The following is an 18,847-nucleotide window of genomic DNA, read 5'->3' on the forward strand; positions in this document are numbered from 1 at the left end:
ATAATTACATTAAATTTATATTCGATACAGTATGAATAATACGGTCATTAGTCCGATATTGCACCAAACGCCTGACAAATTTAGTCAGTACTATCCGGTGGCTATTTATCCTATCCGACAGAAATAGTCAGTACAGTCCGAGCTGCCAAACGAGGTCATAACAAATGCTTAAAATAATTTAAAATAACATATTCATTTAAAAAGCCCCTCAATATTACAGCTCAGTGTTATTCGTCTTCACTTAAAAGTAAAAGGTCTTAGGTTCGAATCTCGTGAATGGCGAATTCGATGTCAAATTAGGCTGCCCATAGTGTGGCATAGCCGAACTTCGCCTCCCTTTAGAGTAAATATATCGATATACTCAAAAAAACATATATCATTTAAAAAGAAAAAGAAAAGGATCTCCCATCTGTAAACTACATATGTGAAAGTGTGGAACCTTTTAGACTTTTTTCCTAATAATTAAGGATAAATTATACAAAAGTACCTCAATAATTGGTCGGACCACAATCTCATACCTTATATTTTAAACATTGTAATATCATACCTCAACTTATGAATTTGTTATAATGTCAGACCTCGTTAAATTTTCTGTCAATTTCGTTGTTAAGTGATGACGTAATAGGCGTGGGTCCACTCCTCACCCAACTGAAATTAAAAATTAATTAAATATTAATAAGTTAAGATTTTTAATCTGAAAAAAAAAATATTAATAAACCCTATTTTCTCTCTTCGCGTCTCTCTCCTTATTCTCTCCCTTGTCTACTTCGCCGTCAGCTTCCTAAATCTGACCACCTCTCTCCTCGCGTCTTTCTCCCTCTTCTCTCCATCGTCTACTACGCCGTCGGCTTACCAAATCCGACCACATCTTCCATCCAGATTGCATCGACACATGGGTCGCACTTGACAGGTCACCCGCTGATCCGACCCAGAATGTATCCACACCTAAATCTGACCTCGAATCTCATCTCTCATCACTGGAACCCCACCATAATTCAACTCCCCGTGCTCCCAACCTCATCAATGACGATCCCTATCAAATTTGTGCCACATGGGCACCGTTTATCATCTTTCTTTTTTCTCATGTTCTCGATCGCCCACAGACGCGTAGAAAGCATTATCGCCACTAACTAGCAAGGGTAAAGTGCGGTTTGACCCCTGAACTATCACCCCAGTTGAAACTGACCTCCTAAACTATTTTTTTGGTAAATTAACCCCTGAACTATTTAGAATCAATAAATTAACCTTTTGTCGTTATATTGCGAAATCAATTCCGTCAAATTCAAGGGCAAATTAGTCATTTCATCATTAATTGTTACTTGTCAGCTATAACCACCAATAAAATTTTAACACATGGACACAAAATAATTCAAAAATATATAGCATACTAAGAAAACATAATAAACCAAACATTTACATAATGGACCATCTCACATTGTCACCACACATTATTTTGTTTTCATATGTCATAATTATATTGTTGGTTATAGTTGACAAGTAAGAATTGATGAAGGAAATACTAATTTTCCTTTGAATTTGATGAAAGTTCAAGGGGGAAATGGCAGTTTACCTAACGAACAATGGTCATCCCCGACCTCTACACTCTGTTTGACTTTATATATATCATAAACAACTAAAAACTCTAACTTGGAAGAATCCATAGATGATACTCGATTAATAGAGTACTTGAAGTCAACATGGCATCTAGTAAAGATGAACCATCTTTGACAGAGCCTTACGGAATAGACTAAATCATATTCAGACTTCTTCTTATAATGGAAAACGTATTGTAAACATGAAAATAATATGTTAGTTAACCAAAGTCTTCTACACACTCAACACTCCTTTAAACTCGAACTAATGGGGCATTTATATGAGTTTATGTGTGTTCTGGGCAGGGACCTTAGCCTTGTATTTAAATGGACTTAACCCTAATAAGTCTTCCCATAATAATGTCATTAGGATTCCTTGCAGTCCAAGGACAATTTATACACCCAATCTCATTCCATATATGATAGAATTAGGAGCCCTTATTTCCCAAGGAAATCTAGAATATATTAACTTGTGGTACAAGCTGCAGCTATTAACTAAATCATAATCTTATTTATATTCCAAGCAATCCTTAAATTAACTGTGTAGACCTATTAGTCATTGGATTATGATCCAACGTCCAACATTCTCCCATTAGGTCAAACAGTTACTTCAGAAAAGTTCTTTAATGGATTTATAAGCAAGACTACTTTATTGGCTAATGAATTTAGTCAAGCTAATAAGCTTCCTTATTAGCTTGACTAAACCTTACAAAACTCAATCTTGCTAGTATTTAGAATGCAACTGAAAATACACCTTTGCTGCTTTATGGAATTCACAAGATAACTAAAAACTTAAATCCATAACTTAATGCAGCTTGTAAATTTTGTTGCTTCCTAATTGTCGTGAATCACAAATTAAACTAACTAGTAACTGCATAAAACTTTATAGCTTAGTACATCAGGACAACCTTATATGAATATGTAATGCCTATATGGATCCTTATTCGAATATTTACAACCGGCCACAATTTCAATTTCTAAAAATTTAGACCCACATTCGTAATATCTTAAAAAACTTTTACAAATATACATAAAACCATCAGGTGAGGTACATATAATTAGCTAAACATCCTTCATGGCATAAGCTACACATTTAAATTGTTCCTCCCACTAATCAATTATATCTTATATTGAATGCAAGAAACAAATACCATAACCAGATGTACATATTCATTAAAAAACATGTTATTGTACCTTACACTTAATCATATTATACAACAATGAATATGTTAAGCCAAAATTCTTTTAGCAAGTATAACTTCATGTGAATTCTTTTAGTCATTACTTCCAAATATTATGTACCAAACAACTTAAAATGCAATTGTCTTTACAAGAACTTAACCAAATAGTATTAATCATCTATGGTACGAGTGTTAAAAACATGAGAATACCATCATACATGCATACAAATTTGAAAACAAACAGTGGAACAATTATAGGATTGAACAATCCTAACAAAATCTAGAAAAATTTCAAATACAACATGCATCTTTTTTCCACAAACTCGACTTTAAAATTCTAGAGAGAAACATGCAAATATAAAACTAAGTCTCATACTCAAAACTTTTACAAACGTATATTAGCATAAGAACAACTCCCACAGATCTTTAGAACTTAGCATGTGTGACTTAGATTTACAAATAAGTCAATGAGTGTGAAGGCCAATTATTTGTTTATCAATTCTCCCACTTGGGCAAACACTCATTGCATTTGTTATTCTAGAAAGCATATAGGTACATATATACATACATACATAAATACATACATAGATATATATATATATATATATACACACACGTACTAGTATAGAATTTTCCAAAATACATTTGTAAAGTAGTATACTATATCAAAAACCAAGATTCCAGACTAAAGATAGATATCATTTTCTTGAGGAATTACATAATTAATGTATAATGGATTAGTCTCAAAATCACATAGACTATACGAGAGACATTAAACTTTATAAAATAGGATATAAAATTGTTCTAGAGGTAAAAGATAGCTCAAAATTTTCGCATATGTGAAAACAATGAAAACTCCAGCCTAGACTTTCAATTGAGCACAGGTTACTAATAAAATCACCATAAATAAAGTACATAACCAATAAGCATGAAATTTTCCTTCTATAAGTAGACTTATATATGAACAACATATCCAAATTTCAAGTAATTTTGAGGTGATTAGATCATTCGTTTGTTAAACATAACTGAAACGATGAAAACTACCAGACTAGAATTTCAACTGAGCATAGGTTTCTAATAAAATCCCCATAAATAAAATACACAGCCAAAAATCATGAAATTTTGCAGTCTAAAAATAACATATATATGAAGGAAATATCAAAATTTCAATTTATTTGGTGGTCAGTAGCTCAATAGTTTGTTAATTTCAAAATACATATTCTAGTAGAAAACCTGGTGAGCTTTTGAGCCTATAAATGATTAAATCATTATGCATTAGTCTCATTTGTTCTTGTGCGTATGATCTCATTGTACATGTATCTCTAGAACATGATTTATAGCTCTTAATCATTTATCAATTCAAGCAACTGACTTGGAAGTGATATAGGCATTCTTCTTTCGTTTGAGCCTTTCAAGCCAACATTTCTATTATTTGTCCCTTAGCCTTTTGAGCCTCTATATAGGCCTTTTTGGTTCTTCAACCTAATTTTCTCTACCTAGCCTTGTATTAAATATTCCTACCCTTTTTCTAAAGAGCTTGTAGAGTAATTCAATAAAAGGAGAGAGTTCAAAGTTGTTGGAGCCAAAAATTGTAGGAAAAGAAAAAAAAAAGTGAAAAAAAGGGAGAGTTTTCCAAGATCAATCAAGTCAAATAAAGTTCAAATTTTGATGTGCTTCACGGGTTTAAAGTTATTAATCTCTCGAATATGATTGTAAAACTCTACAAATTATTTGGACTTTGATTTCCATGCTCTTCATTGTTTAGCCACTTAACCCTCAACCCCATTACAACCTTGTTAAAGACCTTTGATCTGAGCAATTACTTGTTATTGGTATCGAGTTAGGTAGACAAGCATCCATATGGCGGCATGTACAATGAGATCACTTGAGTGAAACACATTAACCAAAACATATGAGTGAATGAGCGTATGTCTTGTGAGAAGCTCACATGTTTGCATATGATGATCTAAGGGAGCTTGGAATTGCATTGACATGACTAGCTCACACATGACATTTTAAGTTTTGTTTGAAGGAAATTTGGTTAACTATTTGATGATGTTTTGAGCTCTTGTTGCTTAGTTCTTGACTATTTATTTCATGGTTGGCACTTATCTCTGAGATCGAAATTGAGAAGTTAGCTACTAAGTTGTTGAGTCAAGTCTTAGTTGAGTAGTTTTGTTTTGTTTTGTGTTTTGTTTTCCTAGAGCACCAGCAAAAATGTAAGTTTGGGGGTATTTTGATGAACTTATATTTATACTATATATTTTGCCCTTTTATATTTCTTTTCTTGTCTAGCTTAGTTGGAAGTTTTAAGTATTTGTGATACTTTTGCCATATTGGGTTTCTAGGAGCAACAAGATCGAGTTTGGTGGAAAAGTATGCAAACAATGAAATTTTTTAGTGATTTCAGTTAGAGCTGATTCACAAGAGATTGAAGATGATCATATTAAGTTTTCAGCTCAAAATGATGTCTTCCACTTGTGACATTCAGCTTGGTCTTCCAAATTAGTGGCTATTACTTTTGGCTAAATAAAAAAATGAAAAGAAAAGAAAGGGTTGAATTAGTGGCCAAGGAGATACCTTTCGGCTAGTTGTTGGAGAAAAAACAAAAAGAAGGGAGACAAAGTTGTTGGAGAAAAAAGAAAAGAAAAGAAGGGTTGCCTTTGTGGCTTTGAAAGAGGATTGCCTTTTGTTTAAGGCAACACATGGCAAAGGAGGAAGGGAGACAGAGAGCAACGGAAGGGAAAAAGTGAGGATTGAAGCAGGAGAGCAGAAAGAAGCATGATCCTTTCTTTGAGGAGAAGATCGGAGAGCTCATCTTGTAAAAAGGATTGTTTTCTTTCTTTGATTTTTAATGGATAATTTCTTATGTATTCAAACAAGTATGTATAACTAATTTTTTTTTGCTAGAGTGAGGCCGTGAGCCTCAACATGATTACATAAATTTCTCTTTTAATTTTTTAAGTGTTTTACATATTTGCTTTGATATTTTCAATCACTGAATTAAACTATCTATATGTCTTGATACTTGATCACCATTAAGATGCTTAGAAAAGTCATCAGATGCAATTTTGAACAAATATCACATTAAAATTGGTTATGCTTCTTGTAATTGAGGATTGTAATTTCTCCTAAGGTAAATATCATACTTTTAGGGATTACATGGTTTATCAAAAGGATTTTCACCAAGATTAAGGAATCACTCGTGTTTATATTTAATCCAAATGTCATGGATGAATTGCATGTATTGGTATGCGTTTTAGCTTGAACGTCACAAGTAAAACTACAAAAGGAAAAACCCAACCTTCAAAGCATGTGTGATTTCGATTACTTAAGCAATTGGAAGAGCTACGTAGGAGTGTTGTTGGTAAAGGTTGAACTCTTGTGCCTTGTCAATCTTAAGTTTCTACATTTACTTGTTTTGTTTAGTTGGATCACTATTTCTATAAGCCAATTCCCATTTTAGATATTTGTTTAAGTCACGTACAGTAGGATTTAGTTTTGTCAAATTAGTGTAGTTCTTAGAGTTAATTAAGTTAAATATTCCAAAATTCGTAAATTGTTTATACCAGTCCCTGAGGAGATCGACCTTGCTTAAGTCATTCTATACTACAAAAACTTATTCTCTTGCAATAATTTTCTATGGTTTAACCCTTGTTTTACAGATGGTAAAATCAGACACACATGGTAGATATGTAGCTTCTCTAGGAAATATGGACACCCGAGGCCCAAAGAAAAAATTTAATACAAACAGTCCTTTCCGATAATAAGAATAAAGAACTTTACTATTTCCTATTTAATAAAAGTGAACAGTACCGGGAGTGTTTTGTTAAAACTCCTAGTAAAAGGAAAACTAACGAAAAGTCTAAAAAAACTTCTCTTTTAACGAAAAGCCCTTTTTAAAGGTATAGTGAATAGTGTCAGTTAAGGGTAAAAATGTGATTTTTCATTAAAAGTGAACAGTAACTGAAGTGTTTTGTTAAAACTTCCATTAATAAACGTTTAAAAATTTTGACATCGAATCATATTCGATAACTGGAGGGCCGGCCCTTTAACTATTCTAGCACAGCACCTACCTGTCTAGGGCCAGCCCTAAGTTATTCCAACTACATGTTTCAGATTTTACATCGTTTCGCTGTATAACATATTGCACATCCTATCTTAATCGTAGGTACATCAAGACATGTGTCTGATCATTTTCCACAAACTGACTTCGGAAAATGTTGCGATATTGTGTTTATTAAAAAAAAGAGACTTAGCTTTAATGTTTTAGTTTTGAGGAAGGCGTTGGCTTCCTAATTTTGAGGAGAAAATATTTGCTTCATCAGATAAGATATTGTTTCAAGTGGGAGACTTATTCTTCCTCAACTATTTTGATTTGTTCCTGATTTGGTGGCCGGATTCTTGGCCACTTATCCCTCAACTTTCCAACGTTAAAACTCCTAGTTTTTGGCTATATATATTTGGGTTTTACGTTAGTGTTATACACAGAAAAAACTAAGAAACATTTGCTGTGAATATTTGAGTTTTCTAAGTAACAAAGAGGGTGATTGTTTTCGGATCTTCCAGGGTCTAGACAGAGGGAATCCTGGGCTGTTTTATCCTGGGGACGGCAAGGCATTGAATATGCATGCACTTGGGCAGGGCCGCGAAACGTCTTAAAGAAAGCAATATTGTCGGCGACTCAACCCAAGACACTTGCATACCTTTGGTTCACTGGTAATATTGTTCCTTATATAGATTACTACTCCAAGAGAAAATATCTCAGTTTTTCTTCTCCGAGAACTTAATGTGAGTGCCATCCCCGAATGCCAACATAGGCCCTCCAGAAATGCGTGCGCCTTTGATGATTGTTGTCCACCTATGAACAGAAGAAATTGATAAGATGATTTAAGCTCTGTCAAAAACCATGTAGGCACACACTAGATTTGCTACCTCTGGTGAGATAGTGAGATTAAAATTAGAGGGGAGTGCTGAAATATACCTATATTTGGTAAGCAAAACATGGAGAAAGGTGGACAAGTACGCTCTGCTGAACTCAGCCCCTGCACATTGCCTTAATCCGCCACCAAACGGCATGAAGTTCTTAGATATAACAAGGGAGTCAAGGTCCTAATTCCATACAAAACATAAATATGCATAAACAAAGTTAGCTGTCAGATAGCTTTGTGATCGTGATCAGATTCTTCCAAAAATGGAAGTTATTTGAAAAAAAAGGCACTGGTATACTCAAGTTTGAAAGACAGATGCGTACCTTCCAACGCCATGGATTGAACTCCAAGTGATCCTTGAATGTGTTGGAAGTTAAATGAAGAGCATGGGTAACAAGCAAAATCGTCCAGCCAGCTGGTATTGTGTTTCCTTCAAAGCATTACAAGTATTTTTATGTATGAATTAACAAAGGGCCTAACCAATTTGAAATTGAGGACTTACCCTTTACTGGGATATCTTTCACTGCTTTACGAAACAAGCCTGGCATAGCGTTATTCAGCCTAAGAGTTTCATTGATAACCTGTATTTTTCCAAAGTCCAGCAAGTTATAACACTCATATATATACTACTGTTCAAGGTAGAACAAAACATGTTGAGCTCAAAGAACTAACTTGAAGGGTAAAATTCATCGATTTATATCGTCCCATGCAAGTGCAGAATTTTGGTCTTCTCTATTTTTTAGAAGCACCTCATGCTCAGCCTGATGATAACTAATTATAGTCTGACATAGAGAAGATGGGAACATTTCAATATATAAATAGAATGCCTAACTTGCCCATGGGGACTTGGATGGTCTGATCAACCCTAATTGCAACAGGGAGTTGATCTCTTCCTTCCATAGTTCTTCGTCATTAGGCATTTCTGGATGTGATGCAGTCTGGTGAGGCATTTTCCATCCTTGCTTGTATGGCAGCTTTGCGAAATGATGTTCTCATTCCTGTAACTTATTTGGAACATAAGCACAACATTCAAGCGGAAGTTTTCTTTCTTCTTCATCAGAGTCATTAAATTGTTCATCAGATGATTGATGAAGAAGCAGTCTTACCCATCCAGGCAACTTACAATCTGGGAGATTCATTCAGGCCACGCATTTGCCTGATAATAACTCCACCAAATGAAGGCCCTGTTGTAATCACTGCGTTAGTAGATACTGGTGCCTCCATATCTACTACACACAGCATATGCCTTCTTAGAAGCTGTTGGATTCCCACACAAGCCTCATTCATGTCAGCATCAGGAACTTTTCAATCACAAGCTTATAAAGCCTCTTCTATGTTCGCTCATAGACTCCCTTACCCATAGACATTCTTTCTACCAGTACGACCATTATACAACAGGATCGCTACTCTCTACGATGACTCAAGCTAGAATAGATACCTAGACAAGGAAGGTTATACAAACAAGCTCTCTTTATTGATATCAAGTATCTTACAATGCTTGGTGAACCAAGTATGAATGCTCAACTAAGTCTGAGGAATACAAAGCACAATCACACCTATTTATAGGCCACGGAGGAAGTCTCCCGAATCTCACTTAGGAGACACGACGTATCATCCTCTTTTGTCCCTTTTCTACAATAATGGTGGGGAATCTCCCTTTACAACTCATCACACTTTACTTTAGTCATACTTGTACTTTACAACTTTATGTCACACCACACACTATTCTAAGATACTTCTTGTTTGGTTGTCACTTCACGTCTTGTCGATGCCATGTGTCGGTGATTGCTTGCTAGAATCTTCTAGAACAATCCCATGCATGTTTGAACTAGAACAATCTAGTTCCCTTGCACCTCACCATGGGCTGGGTTTAATGGGCTGGTGTTGATCTTTAACAAGAAATGGTAACGTGTACAGTTTTGGATGCACTAGCCGGTGCAGGTTTGCCTGTGCCTTTGCCTACGAAGGTGCCTTCCATCGTTTACAATACGATTTGAGGCATTAGCCTTAACAGTAGAATTCTGTATGATTGTAATGACACCGTCCCCAGGTTAATGATAGCTGTATTATGCTCAACCCAATCTCAGGCCACATAACAAAAGCTAGACAAATTAGAAATTCTGGGAAGAAAAAGCGAAGCGAGGTTTCATCATATCGAAAACTTTAAACAGTGGGACTCTTACACATTCTTTATTACTGAATGGCTATTAGGATCAATTCCGATTATTCCCGAAAATGGAAAAAAATTAATATTGCATTTCGACAGATGCAGGATAACCTACCAACGGTGTAGAAGAAACCATTACAAAACAGACCATGTGAGAACGCTGTGTAATCAACAGTATGAAGTATAGCCCAGGTAAACGCAATTGACATGTTCCCCGTCAATCAGTCCAGTTTACCAATTACGGCATCAACGACCTCTTGGGTAGTGCTGACTCCTCCGAGATCTTTTGTCCGGTACTTGCCTTCTAATATTACTCGCTTCACCGCTGTTTCAAGTCGATCAGCGAATGAAGGAAACTGGAGATGCCTCAACATCATTGCTGATGATAGAAGCAAAGCAACTGGATTGGCCTTCTTTTGCTCCCACAACTTTTCATTTCCGACATTTCCTGCCGAAGCACCTTGCTCAAAAACAGCGTGATCAGCACCCACATTTCCTGTAGTTACCAAAGAGATAATGAGGCACTGTTTAGAAGAAACCGACTACAAGAACAAGATATATTATAAGTGGGGTTCAGCGCTTAAAGCTAGCAAATGATCTTTCTTCTATCAAGGGGTGAAGTTGATATATCATGATGGTGTTAATAAAAAAACACAACTTAAACAATCGGTATAAAATTTGCAAGGCCTGGCAGCATAATTTAATCAATTAAATTAAACAAGAGTTTCTACCTCCTGGCATGACACCAGTGCCTCCAGCAATACCAGCTGCCGTATTTGCCACTAGATTTCCATAAAGATTGGGAGTGACCTGCAAGACATGAAACAACCTCTGTAAATGGGACAGGAAAAAAAGTAGCACATAGAAGTTCGAAACCAGGCAAACATCTATTTTAAATTTCAATAGACAACTCATTTTTAGCTCAATGACATAGACAGGTCTTTTGGCTAAAATCAAGAGCAAGCATGAAACATCCGAAGCTGAGTGTTGGGCCCAGATCAATACGTTTTCTAAATGCAAGATGATCTAATAATCAGAGCCTTTTGCCAGTGTGGGGTCTGGGAAGTGCCACATGAACAGTCTTACCATTTTGTGGAAAGGATACTTCCCATTTGGAACCCAGATTACAAGGGCAAATACCAAGTCCTAGATTCAATTTACCCTCCCCACCAGCTCCCAAGGAATAGAAAAACCAAGTTCATGATCAACATATGAGACAAGAAGCAAACTCATTAGAAACACAAGAAGAACAAGATTTTGATCCAAGTTAAAACAGCAGAACTAGGAATTCACATTAGGAAACAAGGTATGAACAGACTATTGGACTATTCGTGTTTTATTCAACTATATGAATCCAGGCTGATATTTCACTTGAGCACATCCAGATTGTTCATCTTTTCCCGGCTTTAAATAGAGCATTACTATCCTTCTATGCTTACTTCTCGACCTACCTCATCAATTCCACATAGACATCAGACTCAAAAAACTCAGTCAATGTTTTGATGTGACTCACAGGTTTTAAACTCTCAAACTCTTTTCCATTTACTCTTTTACTTCTTCATAGGTCATCACAATAGCAAAATACCTACAAGACCTCCTAGCCCAAAGTGTAGCTCAATGCTGGCCGGTTTTTAGGCACCAATAAGGTTGACAAGCCCAAGCTATGAAGTAATTCTCCACTTAAAATACATAATTTCTTCAAACCAAAACTAATAGTAAAAGAGAATCTCTAATTTGCATCATCAGTTGGCGTATGAGCCTTTGCAAGATTCTCAACAGACTATTCTGACATGTCACAAGCACCTAATATTTCATCTTATATCCAGCCTTTGTATTTCAGGTCAAACCCGATCTGAAGCATATAAGAAGATAAGAATAGAACCACTTCTTGACTAAACATTAGAAATGGTTTTCACAATTCAAATCATAGATACATCTCACAAATTCACCATTCAGATCACAGAAACTCCAAAGCTTGAAACCTTTTCATATTGGCATCATTTCAACATCCAAAGAATATTTAAAGGTGAATACCAGTAATTGCAAATTCATCACAATCCAGTCAACTGCAGTCAACCAAGTATTTCCAATAATTCCTAGTCGCAGATTATCATTCCAAGAAACCTGAACTTTGCTTAAAATCGAATCAACCCAAGTTCAAGATGTCTTTGCTAAAGCATAAAAGGAAAATAGAAAAGGGTGAGATGAAAATTAAATTACTTGGCAGCCGCCCCATCTAGGCAGCAAGTCTATTCCAATGCATTTTTTAACTAACGTCTTATTAGTTATTCCAAGCTCTTAAATACAAGAGAGAAGGACAGAATTTGTTGCTAAACAAACTCCTAATCACTAGGCAAACACATCTGCTAAACAAACTCCCAATCACTAGGCAAACACATCTGCCAAACAAAATCCTAGTAACCGATGTCAGACCAAGTCCAAAATTAAACCAAATTATCCACACTTGGTCAAAGAAGAAGCAAAAAATAAAACTTTAATCATGCCACGAACACATCCACACTCCACATATAAAAACCATATTCACAAAACAGAGCTGAAACCATATTCACAAAACAGAATTCTGAGCTGAAGTCGCATTACCATCACATCAAATTGCTCGGGCTTCGAAACGAGTTGCATACAGCAATTGTCCACAATGATTTCATTGTAATTAATACTTGGGTACTTTGTAGCAACCTCTCTGCAGGACTCCAGGAACAACCCATCAGCCAGCTTCATAATGTTGGCTTTGTGCACAGCAGTCACCTTCTTCCTGTTGTTCAAATAGGAATACTCGAAAGCGTACTTCGCGATTCGCTCCGAGCAGAACTTGGTGATCACCTAACACATTCACAATCAACTCCCAATTTTCACAAAACTGCAGAGCTAAAGATTGAATTTTGGGTTTTTTGATTACCTTGAGGCTCTCAACGACGCCAGGGACAACCTCGTGCTCGAGCCCGGCGTATTCGCCCTCGGTGTTCTCTCTAATTACGACAATGTCCACGTTCTCGTGGCGGGTGGGGAGGCCGGGGAGGTTGAAGCAGTTTACTAGCGAAGCGTACAGGTCGAGCTCTTTTCTCAGCTGCACGTTGAGCGAGCTCACGCCGCCGCCCACCGGAGTCTTCAGCCCGCCCTTCAAGCACACCTTGTTTTTCCGGATCGACTCGATCACCTCCGGCGGGACCCGCTTCATGTCGCCGTGGACGTCGTAGCGCTCGAAGTACACGGGGGCGTGCATCGCTTCCATGACTTGCTCGACGGCGTTGGTGACAAGCGGGCCGATTCCGTCGCCGGGGATCAGGGTTACGGGCCGCGGGGCACCGTCGCCGGGTCGGGGCATGTAGGTGACGGATCGGGTGTTCGGGTCGGATTTGGGAAGGAATGGTGCCGGCGTGGGGCGCTGTGTGAGGTTTTTAAAGATCGGGAGGGTCCGGCGGGCCATGGCCGAGGGTTAGGGTTTTGGGTTTTTCTGGACGGAGTAGGTTGTCGGATTTGCCAAGGGTCGACTTTAGCTGCAGAGGAGTTGAAGTTGAGCGGGTGAATGACTAGGGCGGGGAATCGGAAAATATGAGGAAGTTGGAGGACCTTTTTGCAATAATGCCACGCTCTAATTCGCATTTCTGGGTGGACTAGGTCTGACTTTGTCATATTGTCGTAATAACTGAAGTGTGAAAGAAAGAGAGGGAAGAGAACGAAAATAAAATGAGAGAATTTAAGACCTCTCACTTTTGTGTACCATTTCAAATGCATTTCTTCCACACTATTCTCTTCACCCTCCTATATCCTTATTCAAGCCTACAATCTTTATTGTATTTTCTATATATTTTTAATAAAAAGTAAACTAAAGGGAAATGCCCGTCATCTCATTTGTTTAATCATTTTCGTTGTTTTCATTTGATTTATTAACTTCAATTACTAGAAATAAAGAAGAGTAAGATCATTAAAAATTCGTCTTTAGAGAAACACCAATAAAAATTAACATATCATATTACAAAGTTCAGTTTTTAGAGAAACATCAACAAAAATTAAAAGGTAAGATCAGTAAACTCATCTTCCAACCATAGAACTTACACATCAATGAAACACAAAAGTATGCGATTCTGAAAACTTCTGGTTATAACAAAATTTAAAACCGGTTTCTTCTTGATCCCGATAGAAAGTTGATGAATCTCGTATGGAACCACCGTGCAGACCTTACAAATAAATCCACAGAGCATAGCAGTCCTTTGTAGACCAAAAACATGCAACAACTTTATACAGATTCATCCACATGGTTTCTTAGCTTCTCACAATCATCTTCTATCAGGCGTAAATAACAACTAAACTGCAGGATTTACGTATCAATGAGTTGAAGCAGGAGGAGGAGTAGGAGCACCACCCAATCCCATTTTTTGCCCCAGTACTGCGAGCTGCTCCACAAACTCCTGACCTGTGAGTATTTCTGTTGTTCCGTATATAACATGCTTGACAGGTTGCTGACGCTGCGCAAGCTCTTGTAGGCTCCCGTACTCCACATAATTACCACCTCCAATCATGAAGACGATAGCTTCTTTGAAAGGTCCTTTTAAATGGCTGCTACCTATTCCTGAGCTTGACTTCGGAGCACGAGGATCAAACACAAGATAGGAATCAATTTCTGGATTCAGCCTCCCCTCCACCAAGGCCTCCACTGTTCTTGTTAGTGCTAGCTGCCTATCATTGGATAAAAGATTTTTCACACCTGCTGTCACGGCGCTTATTGATTGCCCATAAAGTTTCTCTGCCCAATCGACTATGTTACTTCTGCTAGCAGAATTTGCTGATGCCAGTGAGACATTCAGCGCCTTGATCTTCTTCACATACTGAAATGCACTGGTATCAACCTCAGATTCCCTGAGGGCTGCTTCCACTGCTTCCACTTCTTGTTGATTAATGGTTTCAGAAGAAATAAGGTACATGATAGAAAACCGCAGCTTATCCATCTTACTCCCTTTCCCTCTAAGCACACCTAAAAGTTCGCTGCGATCAATGCCTCCTCTAACCATCATGTCATACTCCTTTTTAGCAAAAGAATTGAGCAGTCTCTCTTTGATCTCACTCAACAACACAGTTGCAATGTTGGTGTGCTTATCAATCACCTGCTTCCGCGCAGTCAACTCTGGCAATGAGTTCACTGCACTCATCAAATGTTTTGTGTTCCCAATCATGTCTGTCCCATCAAATTCAGCTCCATCATTCCCACCAGTTCGTCTATTGACCTCATCAACATCCCTCTTATACTTATTCAATTGGGTCTCAATCTCTACTGCTACTTCCGGAAATTCTAGAGACCCATTTGCTACCCAAAAGGGATCTGAGCTATCTAACTCATACGACTTCATCCCACCCTTTTCACCTTGAACATTCAACCTATTAAGCTTCAATCCAAGAATATCATGCACCAAGGGCCGGTACCTAAAATCATGCTGTATTCCCACAGATAACTCAAAATTACGGTCAAATATACACAATATGGGGCGCTGGAAAGAGCTCGCAAAGTTTCCACCTTCAGTAAACAGATTGTTCTTCGACAACAAGTGGTCACGAAGTCTCTGATCCAATGCTGATGCTACCATCTCAGCTGGACCACCACGAGGGCACCTGATAATTGGCACAACAGCAAGAGTAGCCAAAACGCAGAACAAGCCACCAACTATCTTTTCAATAATCTCCTCAATCTCACGGTCCCCTGCCTTGGGATCATTTAACTGAACATAAGTGTTCTTCTGTGCCAACGAGAACAAATTATCTTCCAGTGTCACAAACTCCAAATACTGATCATGCACCTTTGAAATCCGATGAATCGAATCTGAATTCAAAGTCCCAGATGCCAGATCCTCGAGCAGTGGGCGGGGAATCAAGGACGAGAAGTTCAGATGGAAGCTATCATACAGCGAGTTCGAAGTGTCAGCAATGATCCTCTGAATGTTGGAATGGCTGGGTTGGACAAAGTAGACAGCAGGCACATCATGAACGGGTTTTCGGTCCTTGTCAATCAGGAAGTACAGGGTCACACCGTGCTTACGAAGGTCCTTGACATGGATCAACGGGGAGAGTATGTTTTGGCAAAACTTATCATAGATCAAGATCTTATAGACCTCTTCATTGGCCATACCGGTTGCATTAACGGGTTGGTTCAGATTCAGCATGCGGGTAATACATTCTGGATCCAGAAACCACAGATCAAAATCAATAATTTACACAAAACCCTGAACAATTATGCAGAATTAAACAAACCCAATCGAGCAAATGAAATGAAATTTCGTCACAGCTCTTAAACCAATATCACAGATCAAACTCAACACACAAAACCCACAAAAAAATAAACACATTTCATCAATTATAATAGTAATACCGGTAATAATTCATCTGGATTTTCTCTATTAGCTAAATGGGTTATCGATTCAATCTAGTATTTTTCAATTTTTGCTTCCTTGGTTTGATTGAAGCAGAGAGATCTGGAGAGAGACACTAAATGAGCAAAAGAGTAATTTTACCTGTTTGCCTCTGCCGCAGATTAAGCGCCATGGCCGTGAAATCTACGTCCTCCGGCCGCAAAGACTCACAGATTCACACTCACAAGAAATTTTCTGTTCGCTTCTAATTTTATAAATTTCCAAACAGCTCTGCAAATGTGTGGGTCTCTGCGAATTAAAAAATATGTCGTTCGTCTACAACCGTTACCAGATGAAGATATATACTGTATCTAATGGGATATCGCCACGTCATGTGAAACAAAATTAAGACTATTTCGTTGGTTGACCACGGATTGCTGACCAATGGGATGTCGTTGATGGAATCGGATCCTCTTCAGACCTAAAGGAACTGAGCCAAGGATCAAATGATTCAGATTATTGAAATTTGATCCAACGGCTATAATTATTATAATTTTTAGATGGCCCTGTTTGTAGCCGTTGGATCAAATTTCAATGATCCGGATCATTTGATCTTTAGGCTGAGATTTTTTGGATCCGGAGGGAATCCTGTTCGGTTGTTGATGCCCACCAATAAAACAACATACACGTAAGTGGAGCGTTCCGAATGAGAAGAGATTCTTTAGTGTGATTGGAATGCGGGATGGTACACCACGTGTCATTATACAATTGGTATGATATATGTGTTAAAAAGTTAAGAAATTAAAAAATAAAATTTCTCATTATTTATATAAAAACACGTGGTGTAACACTCGTGTTACGATCACAATGAAAAATTTCTCCCAAATGAGAGAGGCATCATTGTTTCTTCCATGGTTGTTTTTTCTCTTTCCCCCCTCAATTTTCCTTAACTACTTGTTGGGCCCTGCAGTTTTTGAATATTTAGAATTTGACGCAGGAAAATGGTACCCGCCCAGAGTATCAATTGGCGCCAGAAGGTGTAAGTCAGGCACAATCAGCTGGACAGTCATTCCACAATGTATTATTTTGTGCTTTAAGATTTCAAAAAGTATGAATCTTTATGTCTGCAAAATTCATGGAAGTTAGGAAATGTGAATTAGAGACTGCAAATTGGTAGGGTGGAAGATTTAACCGAAAACCGGAATGTCGATGGAAACAAAGAAATGGGAGTTTGAGTAGTTTGTAAATGTGCAGCTGCTTGAGGAAAACAGCATACCACATGATATTGTTCGGATTTGCTACTCCTCGTTTTCGAGAACAACTCACACTGCTCAAGTTGTTGCATCTGTCTTGAACATTCCATTTGAGGGTGCACAATGCAAGGTAAGATAGTCCTCGGAAAACCGCCAAAAGGAACGCTAGCTTGGTTGGTTTCTGCTCGACATAAGCGCGGGTGATCGGTTATGTAACGAATGTAACTACACTACAGTGGTCAAGACTACTTTAGATTTTTAACCAGTGATTTTTTTCCGTTTGTTGGTTTTCTGGACAGGTGATGGAAAATCTTTGTCAACGCTTCTTTGGTCCTTCGTATGACTCATGTCACACGATAAAGTAAGTCAATTGGTGTTGGTGTAGTTTTTTCACTGATTAAAGTGGCAGATTGAAGGCTTTGTCTATATTGTTGGGTTTATAGGAGGTGCAAACTTATTATGATCATCTGTCGTAATTCTGTTCTCCCTTTTGCTGATAGTATCACGACATATGGGCTCTTGATGAGAAAGATCCACTAATGAGGCCGGCAGAGGGAGGAGAAAGCATCGATGATGTTGCGTGCAGACTTGCGGAAGCAATGGAAACTATGGAGTCACAATTTCAAGGGTGTGTGTATAAATACGCGTTTTCTATTCCTGCATTGTAGTCATGTTTGCAATACATCTATCTTAATTATAGAAACATCTTATTCTTATGCTCTACATTGCAGATCATCAGGCGCATTGGCATTGCAGAGACATGAAATAAAATGTCTAGTTGTGGCTGCAGAACTCAAAAAACCTATTTCCGAATAATTTCTACTTAAAGAAAAAAGAAACATCCGTCGACCTTAAGAATTCAAAAATAAGGATGAAACACTTGTAGCTGTAATTACTCAGTTTGTTTGCGGTTCTTGAGAGATTATTCAATTCAGTTTCTCAGTTAAGAGGTTTTTTCTGTTAGTTGTACAAGACCATCGGTTTATCCAGCTGTGTCACGGCTTTCCTCTTTTAACTGCCATAAGGTTAAATTAAATCATACCTTTTCTTGCTTGCGTGCTATCTAAGTGTGACTATGTCTGTTATATGTGTTTGTTCAATCTACAGGTGCACGATCTTAGTTGTTAGTCACGGCGATACCCTACAAATCTTGCTGACGATACTCAATGCTGCCAAGCTAAACGCAGGATCCAGTCACACTGATCTGTCATCAAGAATTCAAGCAGTTTGAACCCCTCCCATCTTATCACAGCACCGGAAATTTTCCCTGCTTACTGCAGAGCTCCGGGCAGTGATATAAGTATCATCTCTGAAGAAACTTTCATCTTTCGTTTGTAGTTTGTCAAAAACTAAAATTATGGATAGTG

At 37.8% G+C, this 18,847-nt stretch overlaps 3 protein-coding genes and 1 pseudogene across 3 annotated transcripts; 1 reads left to right on the forward strand and 3 right to left on the reverse strand.

Annotated features, from left to right (window-relative positions):
- Positions 1 to 7,271: 7,271 nt before the first annotated feature.
- Positions 7,272 to 9,230, reverse strand: LOC103436195 (cucurbitadienol 11-hydroxylase-like). Its single transcript, XM_070822461.1, has 5 exons — positions 8,377 to 9,230; positions 8,207 to 8,285; positions 8,028 to 8,134; positions 7,758 to 7,885; positions 7,272 to 7,634 (listed from the first exon to the last, which is right to left on the reverse strand). Exons 1-5 carry the CDS (start codon positions 8,410 to 8,412, stop codon positions 7,538 to 7,540), a joined length of 447 nt encoding a protein of 148 aa, XP_070678562.1. The 5' UTR covers positions 8,413 to 9,230; the 3' UTR covers positions 7,272 to 7,537.
- Positions 9,231 to 9,848: 618 nt separating this feature from the next.
- On the reverse strand, positions 9,849 to 13,624 carry LOC103436194 (isocitrate dehydrogenase [NAD] regulatory subunit 1, mitochondrial). Its single transcript, XM_008374621.4, has 4 exons — positions 12,789 to 13,624; positions 12,473 to 12,712; positions 10,603 to 10,681; positions 9,849 to 10,367 (listed from the first exon to the last, which is right to left on the reverse strand). Exons 1-4 carry the CDS (start codon positions 13,314 to 13,316, stop codon positions 10,093 to 10,095), a joined length of 1,122 nt encoding a protein of 373 aa, XP_008372843.3. The 5' UTR covers positions 13,317 to 13,624; the 3' UTR covers positions 9,849 to 10,092.
- A 203-nt stretch (positions 13,625 to 13,827) lies between these two features.
- LOC103436193 (SEC1 family transport protein SLY1-like) lies at positions 13,828 to 16,561 on the reverse strand. Its single transcript, XM_008374620.4, has 2 exons — positions 16,390 to 16,561; positions 13,828 to 16,055 (listed from the first exon to the last, which is right to left on the reverse strand). The coding sequence occupies exons 1-2, from the start codon at positions 16,418 to 16,420 to the stop codon at positions 14,215 to 14,217; spliced, it is 1,872 nt and encodes a 623-aa protein (XP_008372842.3). The 5' UTR covers positions 16,421 to 16,561; the 3' UTR covers positions 13,828 to 14,214.
- Positions 16,562 to 17,081: 520 nt separating this feature from the next.
- On the forward strand, positions 17,082 to 18,780 carry LOC103436215 (uncharacterized; annotated as a pseudogene).
- Positions 18,781 to 18,847: the final 67 nt, after the last annotated feature.

This window comes from Malus domestica, chromosome 05 (genome assembly GCF_042453785.1).
Source record: "Malus domestica chromosome 05, GDT2T_hap1".
NCBI classification, from domain to species: Eukaryota; Viridiplantae; Streptophyta; class Magnoliopsida; order Rosales; family Rosaceae; genus Malus; species Malus domestica.